Here is a 17,667-nt window from a genome sequence, read left to right on the forward strand (position 1 = left end):
TAAGAATAAGTCAGATAAATTAGAAGCAAATCTGTACCGTGCCTGCTTTTTAGGCGGGCAAGGATCGACTCTACTGACTAGAATTTGATTGCCTGTTGCATTTCTATTCCCACAGAGGGGCTGTAAATTGCATGGTGCTTTAATGGATTTGGGTGTTTGCTTGATTAGCCCGTATTTTACCTCCTCGTTGCTGCATATCACCGCAGTACAGCCGTGCGAATCATCTGCTCCCTGCATTAGTCCAATGATGTGGCCTGCATTTTGCATTCCATAAAGTGTAGATTGAGTAATTTATACAAAATGTAGCTCTCTTACTCGATCTGTACTTCAAAATAAAATACACCGGGCAGTGTTTGAGGATGCTAGCTTGAAAACGTTATGCGGCAGCGCCATCTGCAGTCATCAACGTGCCATTTTTTTCATTAACTACGCATAAAATGAGCTTAGAATGTCAATTATTGACATAAATCTGAAGGAATCGTATAAGTTATGTGTTCCTGACAGCACTGGGCTCTGTGAATACATAATAATAGTAAAATAATTGAAATACGCGCTTGTTAGCCAATCATATATCTAAATGGTTGGCAGCCTGCGGCGTGTGCTTTGGGCGGGTCCATATCTCAGTTTAATGGGAGATACTGCAGGTAAAAAGTGGGGAAAACTAATCACCCTAAAGTTCTGGGGAAAGTTAGTCATGAATTATTACAATATTGAGTTACTACCTAAAAAAGTAAATAGTTGCGTTACTTAGTTACTTTTTATAGTAAGTAATGCATTCCACAACTTTTGAGTGACTTATGCGTTACTTTTTATTACCTGACTGAGGTTTTGATCTCTTTCAGAACTTGTTTTTTTTCTTTCTTTTTTAATAGAGGAGCTCTGCAATTAACAACGCACTGTGTAACTTACTTACAAATATTTTAGGATAATGTTTTCTGAGCACTACCTGACCCCAGAGTTATATTTACAGATAATTGAAAGTTTAAAGCAATGTGTTTGCTACTTTTGTACTGTTTGTCTTAAGTAAAATCTCTGTTCATTAAGACTATAATCCCGTTTTCCTTTGATGCGTTCAAAATAATGAACACATTCTCATTGACTGCGTGATTCATTGTGACTATTTTAATTTTAATTCAGCAATTAAAAAAAAGCGAATTAATTAAACTAGAAAGTAACTTGTGGTACATTTTCAAAAAAGTAACTAAAATATTATTGATTATTTTCTACAAGTAATGCCTTACTTTACTGTTTACTTAGATAATATTATTACTTAACTCACATTACTTGTAATGCGTTACTCCAAACACTGATCACCATACTTACCCAGCGCTTTGATTACGTTAAGAATTGCAAATATATATTATAAAATGAATTATATATATATATATATATATATATATATATATATATATATATATATATTCATTCAATCATTTTTTTATCGGCTTAGTCTCATTATGATATGTGTGTGTGTGTGTGTGTGTGTGTGTGTGTGTGTGTGTGTGTGTGTGTGTGTATTTTCTAAAATGTTGTTTAAGTATGCAAATGCATTATTTAATAAAAAATATTGTCTAATTTACATAATTTCTAGTTCAAAAATCTGAACATTGGATAAAATCAGGCTCAAAATTGTTCAAAAATGTAATTAAAATCTACAAAAGCAAATTGACAAAGTTTTAAAGCAAACACTTAAAACTTTGTTTTGAACATTTTCTTTGCATAAGACTGAAAATAAAATACACTTGAAAAAAACACCTAAAATATCAAAATCTGCCTCCAGTGTCTCGCATATTTGCAGTATAGAAGACTCTAGAGTATTTACAACTACTCTATTCAGGATATTAAACATTGAGAATGCCTGCATTCAAACAAATTTAAAAAAAATGGGTCAAAACTGTTTCCTCAAATCCTGAAAAAGTGAAACTTAAATAGAGTTGCTATTATTATTAGGAAAACTATTGTTCACACAAAAAGGAAAGTTTGCTGTTTAATTTACTCCCTCTCGAGCAGTAGTGGAAAGAGTACTGAAAAATCATACTCAAGTAAAAGTACCATTACTTAGGCCTAACTAAAATGTAGTGCGAGTAAAAGTATCTGTAGTAAATATTACACAAAGTATGAGTAAAAAGTAGCCCTTTCAAAAGTACTCAAGAGTATTGAGTAGTGAACATTATGTTGTGAAAAGTTGATGCATTTACAAGGCCATTTGGTGATTTTCTGTCATCAAACAGTAGGCATCCTTCATCTTCTTATCAGTGGCAAACAGTCTAAACAGACTCTGAGTCAGTGCGTGTAAAGATTTTCGACATCTTCTTGGACACTTTTAATGCTTTCAAATGCTTTGCTGCATTTATAAAGCGTCCATGTCTTCAGGTAGTTCAGTATGCTGCCATTTACTTACTATCTGTGATTTGATTGGACAGGAATCACAGATCTGATTTTTTTCTACTCAGCCAATCCACATACAGGAAAAAATAAAGTAGTGACAGCAGGTTGAAGGAAAGTAGTGGAGTAAAAGTACCAATACAGCACTAAAAACGTACTCAAGGGAAAGTCCAAGTTTTTAAAACAACTTTTTAAATGACAATTTCTGAGGAAAAACTAGTCAATTACAGTAGTTTGAGTATTTGTAATTTGTTACTTTACATCACTGATCTCGAGCCATCTTTTTTCTTTTTTAGTACAACATAAATCAAGATTTTTAGCTTAAACTGTGGTCCTCCTCGGTGACACATATCAAGTCAAAAATATCAACAGTTTGTGAGTCAAAAACAGATACAGGCAAAATAATACCCATGTCCCCTGACAATAAGATGAGGTCTTATGAACCAAAACAATCTGTCTGTTCCAACAGATTCTGGATGCAGCCTTTATGATGCAAGCTATGATTGCATCACTCAGCGATGCAGTGTAAGACACAATGCACTCAATGGAGTGAGTGACGTCACTGTGAGGGGTAGGGTTAGGTGAGCCCATTAAAAAGCATTGGATGGAGCTCAGATTGCACTGCACCAGGTCTGCATCCAGACCCCTCTCGTCTGTTCGCATTTTAAAAAACTTTATAACCACTTTTACAAAAAAGCCTTTATTTAGAGTCATTAACATTCAGCTTTAGCAAAAAGGTCCAGTATCCATATTGCACCCAAAAGGAGGTTTTCTTTTCGGCAGTTCCCTCAAAAGTACATGCAACCTGGCTTAAATGACCCTCATTTAATACGTTTCATCATCAGTCCAGTCAGAACATCCTCATAAACATTCACGTTTTTCCACACAACATCACAGAATGTGGCATCAGACATTAAACCAAGAGAAACAAAGAAGATTTTCACAGTGCTACCAGCTTCATCACCACACAGCGTTTGGCATTTTCATAACAGTGCTGTTAAAAACATTTGACAGCATAAAAAATACACTCTCGGAGAACAAGAAGAGGCAACACAACTAAGCACACGAATAGAACTCTTTACAGCTTGTTTCTTCATCCATTTGTCTACATTCAGAGGCACACAGCATTGCAGGTGGGCCGAAATAAGCCTGCAGCAGAGGTCTGATTTATGGGGACTGCGGAGTTGCTACACAGAGTGGCAAAAGTGCCACCTGATGAGATTGATGACGGGAACGAGGATGGTTTTTTGGCTTGGACTAGGCAGTGTACTAGTACCCCTGGGTGAAGTTGTAGCCAGTCTCTGAGTGGAAGCTGGAGCCTGAAGCGGTGAAACTGTAGGCGGCATAGGCGACCACAGAGCCTAACATCAGTCCAGACATGTAGGACACGGTCATTATGTTCCCTGTGGGGGAAAACAATCACATGAACTAAAGCTAATGAACAAGAGTGTGAATGCATCCTTCCGACTTACATACAAACACCTGTTCATTTGAATACATTTATGCTCAATGAATATGGCAAGCCGTTGTAACATCAAATCTAAAACAGGTACTAGTATCCTTTTTCTTGCTACTTGTACTTCTTTTCTTTATGTTTTTCATTTAGTACAAGCATATACTAGCTAGCTTCTAGTGCTTATTTTAGGTGCTAGTGCTAATTCTTTAATATTATATATTAAAGAATTAGCACTATATATTTAATATATTCTTTAAGAAATTGTATGTCATTTCACCACTAGAGGGCATGTATTCACAACAAACAAAAGTGTATTTTAATGACGCAGGTGATTGAGTGTGGAACTATGGGAGTTGCTGTCTTCATTACATCCTATGGGACTGCAGAAATCATGTTTATGGATTAGCTAAAGTATTCAAATCTGATTAATAATATTTGGTGTTGTTTCCGTTTTCTATTAAACCAAACTGGAAATCAAGCTTGTATGTTGTCATTAGCATGGAGATAAAGAACATGGTCTGTATTGCTTGTTAAAATTGGTGAAATATTTCTGGATTTGAACACTCGTCGCAACATTTGAGATCATGTAAGTACAGACAGAAAAAGAGTGACATATTGTGCCTAGTTAAATACTAGTTAATATTTATTAAAAACTAGGGGCCCTAAAATATACCCTGCGCAATAAGGTGCAAGACGTGTTTGGCCTGATTTGTTGCTATTTTCAGACCAGCGCAACCCTAATTTTTTACGTTTTGTGCGACGTTGTTTAAATAGTAAATCTATTTAATCAACCCCCTTCTTCATTCATTCATTTACTTTTCGGCTTAGTCCCTTTATTAATCTGGGGTCGCCACAGCGGAATGAACCGCCAACTTATCCAGCACGTTTTACCCAGTGGATGCCCTTCCAGCTGCAACCCATCTCTGGGAAACACTCATACACACTTATTCACACTCATTCACTACGGACCATTTAGCCTACCCAATTCACCTATACCACATGTCTTTGGACTGTGGGGGAAACCAGAGCACCCGGAGGAAACCCACACAAACACGGGGAGAACATGCAAACTCCACACAGAAACGCCAACTGACCCAGCCGAAGCTCGACCCAGTGACCTTCTTGCTGTGAGTTGACAGCACTACCTACTGCGCCGCCAACCCCCTTCTTCTTCTTTTTTAATTTTTTTTATTATGTTATGTTTTTTTTATGTTGTTTAAGTTATGTTTTGTTTTGTCTTCTGGTGTTATTAATATGAGATTGTGATTAATTGTGGGACCCCCAAGAGGTGGTACATCTCAAGGGGTTTATCCCAATGAATAAATATCAATTTGTGCCACTTTGTGGACTTATGGGTGTTCCAGTCTATAAAGGAGGTGTGTTAAGGAGCTTCGTTGGCATGTTGCTTTTTTGAAGAACTGAAATAGACCATGCCATTGACCAGGTGAAAGCTGGTCTAAAGTCCAGCGCACAGTATGTTAGTTATGCGCCTATGTGGGTTCAAATGCTTACACATTGCTTAATACACACAGTAATACACAAATAACTTTACATATTAAAGAATTAAAGTGTTACAAAAAATTTAATTTTCTACATAAATATAAAAACCACTGCCTCTATGCCTCCCTCAGGGGGATTTTTCAGTTTATTCATGACAATTTACATTTGTATAATGTTATTATTATTATTATTATTATTTAAATGCATATTTATATTTGTTTTAATAAAAACAAGTTTAGATTTGTCCACCTGTCTGGTTTTGGAGACGTCTGCATCACTATATGGAGCACAAGAATAGGACGTGTGTTTGGATATTACTCAGGTTTTTGACCACACTTTATTATTATTGTTGATTTATTCGTTGGCTGGAAATTAGAACTGAATTTAGAAATAGCTTTAAAACAAATCTTTGCGCTTAACAAACTAAATTAAATATGTAGGCTTATGCAACGGTTCCTAACAGGGGATCCCGGCCCACAAGGGGGCCTCAGCAAGCTCTGTGGGGGGTCACATTATATTTAAAAAAATTTTTTAGCAGTGAACAATTAGGAGAACGATCATGTTTTCTTAGTTCATTTTATCCCCTAGCTGACCAAAAAATGGACAAATTTGTAATTCGTCCTGCACAAAAAAGTCGAGTCTCACTGATTCGCCTTCAGCAGCTAATAATAATGACCCAAACATACTGGACCCAGATGAGAAAGCTCCAAACATTTTGGTTCACATCGCTCGCAATACTGGAAACACTAAGATAGTTACCTGAACTATGGTTTTATTTCATTTTCCTGAAGCAAAGAATCCCTGACCCAGCCACAGTGTACTATCTGCACCAAAGTTCTTGCTAACGAATGCATGAGAACGTCCAAATTAATAAGACATTTGCAGACGACCCATTCTCAATGACAGTGATAGAGCCAATTCAGTGAATGGGGATGATTGGGAGGCTGGTAAGGACCGATGGAGGGAATTTGGCCAGGAGAGTGCGTACAACACCATTTCATTATCCACCGAAGTAAAGGATTAAAGAGTAGAAGTAAAGCGAAAGTATAGAGGCTGAATGGAGGAGACTCATTCTTTATCTTTGTGCTGCAGATAGTCTGTTTAACTGTTTTCTCGCTAGTGAAGCGTTCACTTTTTCCACTTACAAGGTCTGCCATGTAAATAGCAAATGCACCATGGCATAACGCAACTGACTCTTAAAGGGAGTGGGAGATGAGACTGATTGGTTTAACGCACGTTATGCTCAAAACACACCCATAACTCATTAAGAGAATAAGCTCAACCCTGTTAGACCATGCGCCATGGCGCAGAGCATATTTTTCCATCCTTAAAATGGCAAAAGTGGATTCAGACACACCCTTATTGCTTTTGCATTATTCGCTTTAGACTGCGCCTGGATCGTTAAAATAGAGCCCTGATTGTGGAATCATGGAAGTTGTGGTCTTCATTGCATCCTTTGAGACTCATGCAGAAATGATGTTCATGGATGAGCTGAAGTATTCGAATCTGATTAAAGCATCTTTGGTGTTTCACTGTTTTCTATATAAAGCAAACTGGAAATTGAGTGCATATGATGACATTAATATGCAGACACATGTCACTAGTTAAAATGGCTTATTTCTCTGGATTTCATCATTCTTCAGACCATTTAAGATAACAGTAATAGTACTAGCACTCATTCATTAAATACTTGTTGACGACTAGTACTTTTTAAATATATTAGTACATATTTATTTGATACAAGTACTTTTTACAAATGTTGAAAGTAAATTAATTTTTATTTGAATATACTGTGCATTGCAAGCCATTTTATCTTAAAACATTTTATCTTAAAAACATACTAGAGCCTGCAAGTGCTCCAGTTCCCCCACAGTCCATAGACATGCGCTATAGGTCAATACACTACGGTCACAAAATTGACCGTAGTGTATGAGTGTGTGTGTGAATTTGAGAGTGCATGGGTGTTTCCCAGTACTGGGTTGAAGCTGGAAGGGCATTTGCTGCGTAAAACATATGCCGAAATAGTTGGCGGTTCATTCCGCTGTGGCAACCCCAATCAGGGACTAAGACGGAGGAAAAAAGAATGAATGAATGAATACTGAAATAAAAGTCTCAGCAACTTCCTGTTCATGAATACTTCAAATGTTAAAATGGCTTGCCATACTTTGCATCTACGTAAATGCAGTGATAGATTTACCTGCCAGCTCCCTCTGCTCAGGTGCCACCTTGCCTGCAGCGTGAATCATAGGAACACTGCCAAAGTAGCCATTAGTGATGCCCATAAAGAGAGAGAAGATGCAAGGCCATGCCGGGTGGCTGAATGTGGGCATTTGAGCGGGATACACACACATGATGAACAGTGGGATGAAAACCACTCGCACACAGGAGAAGAAGAGAAGACGTGTCCCGTTCCACTCGTATGGCACAGCTGCCAAAATCTGTACCCAAAAATAAGAGTTTCATAAGAGAATAAAAAAGAACAGTAAAAAAAGAATAGTAATAATAACATTTGATTTTATAGTTAGTCAAACAATAAGACTGTGATCATACTTTGCCCACAAAGTCTGACATGTTGAAGATGGCCATGATGAGGATGGGCAGCCATTCGCCGAGGGTGGCGTTTTTGATTTCAGACTCCAGTCCGGGGAAAAGACACAGCGTGATGAAGTAAGTGACAGCAATGGACAGCATGTAGGTCCAGATCACCCTCGCGACCACGTAACGGTGCAGGATCATGTCTGAGACAGAATGGGTCACTAGGCCATTAGACAATGGCATGGTAATTGGGTGCTATTGAGAGTATCGAGTCAAGTCAAGTTAAGTTGGGGTTTATTTTCTTTTCACTACATGTGGACATACAGTGGAACGAAATGTTGTGTCTCACAGCACCACAATGCTACATAAACAAACATATTCATAAATATGAACACAACAATAGATGTAAGAGCTATTTTAAACATATACATAACTAACATACCAGCTGTAATCTAACTATACTAACCATACATACACAACTCCAAATCAGAAAAGCTTGGACAGTAAGGAAAACTTGTATTTTTACTTGTATTTAGACTTGCAGACTTGCATTGCAGACAATACAACAAACATAATTTAATGTGTTCCTCATGATTTCTATTGTAAAATAAACATGTATTCCAATTTCGGTTCTTGCAACAGTAAAGCATTAATCACTTTGTAATGTTTCTATTCCTTTTCATAACACTTAAAAGAGGTTTAGGGACTGAATTATGTCCCATTTTTCCTGCAAACAAGTCTTAAGATGGGCAACAGTATAGGGCCTTCGTTGTCATATTTTGAGCTTCAAAATGCACCACATATTCTCTATTGGAGACAGGTCGGGACTGCAGGCAGGCCATCCAAGTACCTGTACACTTTCTTTTTTTTATTTGCATTTTCCACACTGTTCCAACTTTTTCTGATTTGGGGTTGTACTATAAATACTTATACACCATAAGCTAAGACAGACTATACAAGTACTTTTACATGAGATACAACAATATTGTGGTATTTAAGGTTGATGAAAACAAGCCGTGCAAAATGATTTGTGGTACATTCACAGATAAACATTGCTTTCCTTATTGAGTCCTTGTAAGATGGAGTTGAAGTAAAGTGTTCAGTGCATGTGGAGAGAGAGTGTTTTTACAGGTGGTATACATTGCCTGCTGTTTAAAAGTTTGGACTCAGTAAGGTCAGACAGATATCAATGCTTTAATTTAGCAAGGAGGTCACACTTAACACTAAATAATGTTATTTAAAAAATGGGATTTTAAATGAAACCAAATCAGATCTAATTTAGCATCTTAGAATGATTTTTGAAGGATGTTGAAGGAATAAATTATATTTGAAAATATATTTATTTAAAGAAAACATCTCAATTCATATTGTTTCATATTAGTTATATATTAATAATATTTAGTTTTTTAAATTAAATAAATGAAGACATTATAACTACTTAGGAATGCACAATAGTGTTTGTTTCTATTGTTGTTGTTTTTTTTTTACCTGCATTTTGAATTTTGCACTGCATTGCAAATGCATTTTTACATTTATTTTTACATATTAATTAAGTTTTAATGGTGCTTATTTTCAAATATTTTTTATTTATGTCAGTCTTTAAAAATAAATAATTTACTAATATAATTTATATAATCTTAAGCAGATTTCATAATAAATATTCTTTGTACTGTAAATTATATGACTGATGCCCTTATTCCCTTGTAAAGTACAGTACAAATGACCAGAAAATTACCTTTTTAATTCAATGTATTATTACGATAATGACCTAAATAGCTATAAACTTATTTAAAATTGAATTTTTTTTTTATTGATTTAAAATTTTAAAAATGATCTTAAAATGCAGATATTTTTATTGTACTATTTGTATAATATATTTAAATTGAAATGCTTTAACAAAATTAAGCATCTAACAGCTTTGTAATATAACAAAAGGACTGTAGAACTAAAACTGTAATACTGAACGAACCCTTACTTTATATTTACAAAACTTATATTTTTCAAAAAATCTAGACTTTATTACCAATACCAATTACTTTTCACTCACCCAATAGCACAACACAATATGTTGTTTTAGCCTCACTCAAAAAATGACGTTTGCTGCTTTTGATTCAAACTATTTATTTAAAATGAGTTGGAACAACACAATTATTAAGTTTGTTTTGGGGACAACTTAATCATGTTTACAAATTTAAGTGGATAGAACAATAAACAATTAAGTTAATTTCATTGATTTGTGTTTGGACAACATGAAGGAATTGTGTAAATCCTTGCGTTTTTTAACAGTGCTGCTCGATATCGCAATGTGCGCATCTCCAATAGTCACATTGCAAGTGAGAATTATGGTTGATCGTGCTTCAGAGCACAAATGTCATTTGTAGACTAATTGCAAAGTTAAGGTTAGTGTTAGGACACAGCACAGAGAATGTTAATCATTTACATGTGTGTGTTTTTTTGGCCTATAAGCATTTCAAGCAAGTTGGTAGCTTTCTCAAAGATTATTTATATTTATTTATTTATGTCATTATTGATTTAACTAATTGGTTTATTCACCTGAAAATGATTAAACTTCACTTATTTAATTGTATGCAGGTGCATTATCCAACAGAATCAATCTAAAATGATCAAAATCTTATCTTTTCTTATCAATCTGAGTTTTTTCCAATATCGTACACCCCTAGCTATAGCGCCCATCATATAATAAAGTGTTAGAAAAGATCACACCTTTAACGCCTGGCCAGCTCCGTTTCATCTTTGGTTTGGGCACATCAAACCGGACATAAGTGTTTCCTCCAGTAAAATCTGCACATCCGTCTTCAGCTGGAGAACAGCCCACTGCACCATTACCCTTCAACACAGACAGGACATTCACAGTTCATACGCATTACAGTACTGTATCTGTATATGCAAGACACTGAACTGATGATCATTTTCTCCAATTCAATAATGTAAAAAACTCATTGTATTCACTTAAAGATTGAAAATAAGGCATCAGAAGCAATGACTGTATCAAGCAGGTCACCGTTAGTGTGCACTGCATTTAGAGATTGTAATGTTTCTTGATGAAGCAGCGTTTCAGCAGGCTGACGTGAGGAGGGCCATTACTTGATTAAGTGTCTGGCTGAGCCGGGAAACCACTTTCCTTAATTTGCTGAGAATAAAACAAGAGCACCGGGGGTCTCACAGACAGGAGAAATGAGCCCTCAGAGGATCATAAGCTTCACCTCGGCGGCAGGAGGAGAGCATTACATAAATCAAAAATAAAAATGCACAAAGTGAACAGTGAGGATTTTTAAGATGCAAAAATAGACTTATGTATTGTGTTTTTGCTACATTCATGATCAGTCGTGGTTTCTGGACATTGTTATATACAGTGCTCAGCATAATGGAGTACACCCCATTTTGAAAATTAATATTTTTTTCCATTTCTCAGTGACTATAGGCAATGTGTTTTGGTGCATTTAAACAAAACAGATTTACTAAACAGATATATTTACTAAAATAATATTCAGTCACCAAACATATTCAGAAATTGAAAGATAATACTATTAAATTCAAGCAAATTATTAAAAAAAAAAATTTTTTTTGACAAAATGTTTCCATTTTTTTTTTTGCTTCTCTTGAGTTTTCCTCTATTAAAAATTTGTATTTAATATTTCTCTATCACATATAAATTTGGGTGTACAAGTTTTAGGACTGTTATCGTAAGTTATTTTGTTAGATAAGCTCCAGATTTGGCTTCAGTACTGACTTATCTAATATATATGCACAAATATAATATTGTATAGCTTCCTATTAAAAATATTAATTTAAAAGATGCTTATATATGCTAAGCACTGTATGTAACAATTTTCAATTAAGTTCCATTGGTTATTGTTAGATAATGTATCTATTAACATGAACAAACAATGAAGAATATATTAATTACAGTATTTATACGTGTTTGTTATATTAGATAATGAAAATACAATTGCTCCTTAGTACTCAGTTCATTAACTAATGTTAACAAGTATGAATTTGTATTTTAATAATACATCAGTAAATGTTGAATTACAATTTATAAATTCTGTACTGTACAAGTATTGCTTATGCTCATGTTCATGTTAGTAAATACATTAAGGAACATTAACTAATATACAGTTGAAGTCATAATTATTAGTTGTTTGTTTATTTTTTTATTTCTGTTTAACAGAGAGAATATTTTATCAACACATTTCTAAACATAATAGTTTTAAAAACTCATTTCTAATAACTGATTTATTTTATCTTTGCCATGATGACAGTAAATAATATTTGACTAGATAATTATTTAAGACATTTAAAGCCTTAACTAGGTTAATTTGGTTAACTAGGCAGGTTAGAGTAATTAGGCAAGTTATTGTATAGCGATGGTTTGTTCTGTAGACTCGAATAAAAACATAGCTTAAAGGGGCTAATAATTTTGACCTTAAAAATGGTTTTAAAATTTAAAAACTGATTTTATTCTAACCAAAATAATACAAAAAACTTTCTCCAGAAGAAAAAATATTATCAGACATACTGTGAAAATTTCTTTGCTCTGTTAAACATCATTTGGGAAATATTTTAAAAAGAAAAAAAAAATCAAATGGAGGCTAATAATTCTGGCTTCAACTGTATATTTCACCAAATATTGATTATTATCTGTTCTGAAAATGAAAACATTGGTACTGTGTATTCAAAAATGTAAAAAGTCTGAAAACACAGCACCTTTTAGTTATTTTATGTGTTATATACGTCTCAAAATGGTCAACATGGTGGCATAGTGGTTAGCGCTGTCGCCTCACAGCAAGAAGGCCACTGGTTCAAGTCAGTTGGCATTTCTGTGTGGAGTTTGCAAGTTCTCCCTTTGTTCATGTGGGTTTCCTCCAGGTGCTCCAGTTTCCAAAAGACATGCGCTATAGGTCAACTGAACAAAACTAAACTGGCCATGGTGTATGAGTGTGAATGTGTGTTTATGGGTGTTTCCCAGTACTGTTACCAAATAAAAAGTCATATTTAGATATTAAATATTATATTGTATAAATATATCTCTATTTTAATTATTTTTGTAATATTTTTAAAATTAAAATAATCTAATTAATCAGTAGAAATTCCACTGGCAATCCTTTCTACACTCTAAAACTATACAGTGCATCCAGAAAGTATTCAGAGCGTTTCACTTTTTCCACATTTTTAATGTTAAAGCCTTATTCCAAATTCATTTATTTCATAAAAAAAATCATTCATTTATATAAAAAAACATGAAAAATCACGTCACATCAGTATTCACAGCTTTTGCTCAATACTTTGCTGAGGCACCTTTGGCAGCAATGACAGCCTGTTTTTGAATATGATGCCACAATCTTGGCACACCTGTCTTTGGAAAATTTTACCCATTCCTCTTTGCTGTACCTCTCAAGCTCTATCAGGTTGCATGGGAAGCAACGGTGTACAGCCATTTTCAGATCTCTCCAGAGATGTTCAATAGGATTTGAGTCTGGGCTCTGGCTGGGCCACTCAAGGACATTCACAAGGTTGTTGTGAAGCCACACGATTGATTGGCAGTGTGCTTTGGGTCATTGTCCTGCTGGAAGATGAACCGTCGACCCAGTCTGAGGTCAAGAGCACTCTAAAGCAGGTTTTCACTCAGGATGTCTCTATACATTGCTGCATTCATCTTTCCCTCTATCCTGACTAGTCTTCCAGTTCCTGCTGCTGAAAAACATCCCCACAGCATAATGCTGCCACCACCATGCTTCACTGTAGGGATGGTATTAGCCTGGTGATGAGCGGTTCCTGGTTTTCTCCAAATGTGACGCCTGCCATTCACTCCAAAGAGTTTAATTTTAGTCTCAACAGACCAGAGAATTTTGTTTCTTGTGGTCTGAGAGTCCTTCAGATGCTTTTAGGCAAATTCCAGGTGGGGAGTGGCTTCTGTCTGGCCACTCTACCATACAGGCCTGATTGGTGGATTGCTACACAGATGGTTGTCCTCCTGTAAGGTTCTCCTTTCTCCTTAGAAGAACGCTGGAGCTCAGACAGAGTAACCATCAGGTTATTGATCACCTCCCTGACTAAGGCCCTTCTCCCCCAATCACTCAGCTTAGAAGGCCGGCCAGCTCTAGGAAGAGTCCTGGTGATTCCAAACATCTTCCACTTACGGATGATGGAGGCCACTGTGCTCACTGAAACATTTCAGAGCAGCTGAAATGTTTCTGTAACCTTCCCCAGCCTTGTGCCTTGAGACAATCCTGTCTCAGAGGTCTACAGACAAATCCTTTGTCCTCATGCTTGGTTTGTGCTTTGACATGCACTGTAAACCCTGGGACCTTATCTAGACAGGTGTACGCCTTTTCAAATCATGTCCAATCAACTGAATTTACCACAGATGAACTCCAATGAAGCTGCTGAAACATCTCAAGAATGATCAGTGGAAACAGAATGTACATGAGCCCAATTTAGAGCTTCACTGGAAAGGCTGTGAATACTAATGTGACGTGATTTTTCTGGTTTTTTATTTTTGGCAAATTTGCAACAATTTCAAAAAATCTTTGTTCACATTGTCATTTTGAGGTATTGTTTGCAGAATTCTATGCAGCCCTACATAGTTTAGTTGCAACCCTGCTTCAACTTATTCTTACCTGTAGGTTTCAAACAAGACCGAAGGACGAAGGTTAGTTTTTTGATCAGGTGTGATTAATTAGGGTTGGAACTAAATTGTGCAGAGTTGCGGCTCCCCAGGAGCTGAGTTTAACATCTGTGCTTTAAGGCAGTGGTTTCCAAAGTGGGGGTCAGAAGATAATGGGGGGGGGGGGGGTATTAATTCTAATATTAAACTATTAGAATTACCATATTTGATCAATATCAATAACCTACAGAAAAAAATGTAGGTAATAGTTACATAAAAAAACAACATGCAAATAAATAGCCATCAGGCTTTGGATTTTTTGTGACTCCTATGGTGATTATGTTATATTAAAGACACAGCAATAGTGCCAGATCCAGCACATTGATTTTATGGCACCAGGTTAAACTTTCTGACATCTTTACGGCACCCACGTTTAAACGATGAATAGACTTGGGCCTATTGTGTGCACTGTTGTGTGCAAGGTTTATATATTTATAACCACCTCTCAAGATATTGGGGGTTGCGAGTCACTGGCATTGATATTTTGGGGGTTGTAGACTGAAAAGTTTGGGAACCCCTGCTTTAAGGTAACAATATGTATTCTTCATGTACAATCATGTGTATCTTTTGTCAATGTGACAGCTTTAGTATCTATATTTCTGAGCGCAGAGATCTAAAGAGTGACAATGTGGACGATGATGAAGAAGTCTTGAGAGGAAGAACGGCTGAGTGGTCAGACTGTCGGCTACAGTAAAAACATGCGGTTTTCTCCTAAGTGCTTTCATATTTTCTTTCAGCCAAACTGTTTGTGTGTGAGTGAGCTCTTAAATCACAATCTTTCTCTCTATGTGTGTGTGCACTGACCGGCACAAATCAAACACTGAAGAGATTTTACAGAAAACACAGCTGAGAATGCGGAACTAAAACAAGCTTTTCACAGTTCAGCTAAATTAAAAGCTCTAAGATTCTACATTCCAACGAACTTCGTCACACATTAACAACAGCGCAAGATAACACTGCTGATTTATTTCATTCCAAATGGATTGAATAAACCATACAGCTAGGACACAAAGAGTATCTTTTCACTAGAGAGGTTCGGATTGTAGATCATCTGAAATGTTGTTCTTGAGCTCTGTTTACTTTATTAAAATGCAAAAAATGCTAGCCAAAATCATTCATTCATTCATTCATTCATTTTCCTTCAGCTTAGTCCCTTTATTTATCAGGGGTCACCACATGAATGAACCACCAACTTATCCAGAATATGTTTTACGCAGCGGATGCCCTTTCAGCCATAATCCAGCACTGGTAAACACCCATACACTCTCACATTTCCACACATACACTATGGCCAATTTAGCTTACCCTAATCATTTATAGCGCATGTCTTTAGACTGTGGGGAAAACCAGAGCACAAGGAGGAAACCCACACGTACACGGGGAGAACATGCAAACTCCACACAGAAATGTCAACTGACCCAGCCACGGCTCAACCCAGCGACCTTCTTGCTGTGAGGCGGCAGTGTTAACCACTGATCCACCATGCCACCCAGTCAAAATTACTTTCCATCAAAACTTGAATTTTTCTTAGGGTGAAGAAAGTAAGTTATATACTGTATTGGATTACCTGGGAGTAAATAAATAATAAGGTTATTTTTGAGTACTTCTTTTTTTAAGTATTTATCATCTAAAAATTCCTTACATGACAATGACTTGCCTTACATGACTATGAGGATTTTTAAAATTATATTGTATTGCAATAGATACATTTTCAGATACATTTAATGTTTTACCTTTGTGTGTATATGTGTGTCTGTGTGTATTAGCATTATTTATTTGTATTTCACATATTATGATATATTTTATTTATGTATATACACTCACCAGCCACTTTATTAGGTACACCTGTCCAACTGCTCATAACGCAAATTTCTAATCAGCCAATCACATGGCAGCAACTCAATGCATTTAGGCATGTAGACGTGGTCAAAACGATCTGCTGCAGTTTAAACCGAGCATCAGAATGAGGAACAAAAGTGATTGAAGTGACTCTGAACGTAGCATGGTTGTTGGTGCCAGATGGGCTGGTCTGAGTATTTCAGAAACTGCTAATCTACTGGGATTTTCATGCACAACCATCTCTGGAGTTTACAGAAAATGGTCTGAAAAGAGGAAATATCCAGGGAGCTGCAGTTCTGTGGGCGCAAATGCTTTGTTGATACCAGAGGTCGGAGGAGAATGGCCAGACTGGTTCGAGCTGATGGAAAGGCAACAGTAACTCAAATAACCATTCTTTGCAACCCGAGGTATGCAGAAGAGCATCTCTGAATGCACAACACATCGAACCTTGAAGCGGATGGGCTACAGCAGCAGAACACCACACTAGGTTCCATGTCATCCCTGTATGACTACTTATTTATGGCTACATTTAGCAGAATAACACACCATGCCATGAAGCACGAATCATCTCAGACTGGTTTCTTGACAATGACAATGAGTTCACTATACCCAAATGGCCTCCACAGTCACCAGATCTCAATCCAATAGAGCACCTTTTGGAGGTGGTGGAATGGAAGTTTCACATTATGGATGTGCAGCCGACAAATCTACAGCAACTGCGTGATGCTATTATGTCAATATGGACCAAAATCTCAGAGAAATATTTCCAGTAGCTTGTTGAATCTATGCCATGAAGGATTAAGGCAGTTCTGAGGGCAAAAGTGGGTTCAACACAGTACTAGTAAGGTGTACCTAATAAAGTGGCCGGTGAGTATATATTTGTATATTATATTTTGAATGATTTTATTTAGTAACAATTTATGCTACTATAATAATTTATTAGTTTAATTTATTGCTACATTTGAATAGAAAAAGTCTCTTTACTCATATAAAAAGAAAATAGTATAAAGTTTATATTATTACCAATCAGGCAGTCATTTTGTCAAATAATGCAAAAACAGAGAAATTGCTATTTAATTATCTCTGTAGAATAATCAGAATTCCTACATAATTAATTCATAAAGGATAAGGATAATGATAGCTATGTAATTAGCCTCAAGGTGTGCAAGGCATCCATCATTTTTGTTCCAGAAAATAATTCAATTGTTCACAAAAAAAACCTTTTCTACAAACATGACATGTTCAGAATCACTACTGGAGAAAG

General features: G+C 36.0%; 1 protein-coding gene across 2 annotated transcripts in view; it reads right to left on the minus strand.

Annotated features, from left to right (window-relative positions):
* Window positions 1-2,654: 2,654 nt before the first annotated feature.
* slc29a4a (solute carrier family 29 member 4a) overlaps window positions 2,655-17,667 on the minus strand; it is a 32,718-nt gene continuing 17,705 nt past the window's right edge. For both annotated transcript variants that reach the window (XM_056451797.1, XM_056451788.1), the window contains exons 8-11: window positions 10,601-10,724; window positions 7,892-8,079; window positions 7,539-7,779; window positions 2,655-3,788 (exon numbers count right to left, since the gene is read on the minus strand). In XM_056451797.1, coding sequence (XP_056307772.1) covers window positions 3,655-3,788; window positions 7,539-7,779; window positions 7,892-8,079; window positions 10,601-10,724 — 687 coding nt within the window. In that variant the 3' untranslated portion in view covers window positions 2,655-3,654. The remainder of the gene's footprint in view (window positions 3,789-7,538; window positions 7,780-7,891; window positions 8,080-10,600; window positions 10,725-17,667) is intronic.

This window comes from Danio aesculapii, chromosome 3 (genome assembly GCF_903798145.1).
Source record: "Danio aesculapii chromosome 3, fDanAes4.1, whole genome shotgun sequence".
NCBI classification, from domain to species: domain Eukaryota; kingdom Metazoa; phylum Chordata; class Actinopteri; order Cypriniformes; family Danionidae; genus Danio; species Danio aesculapii.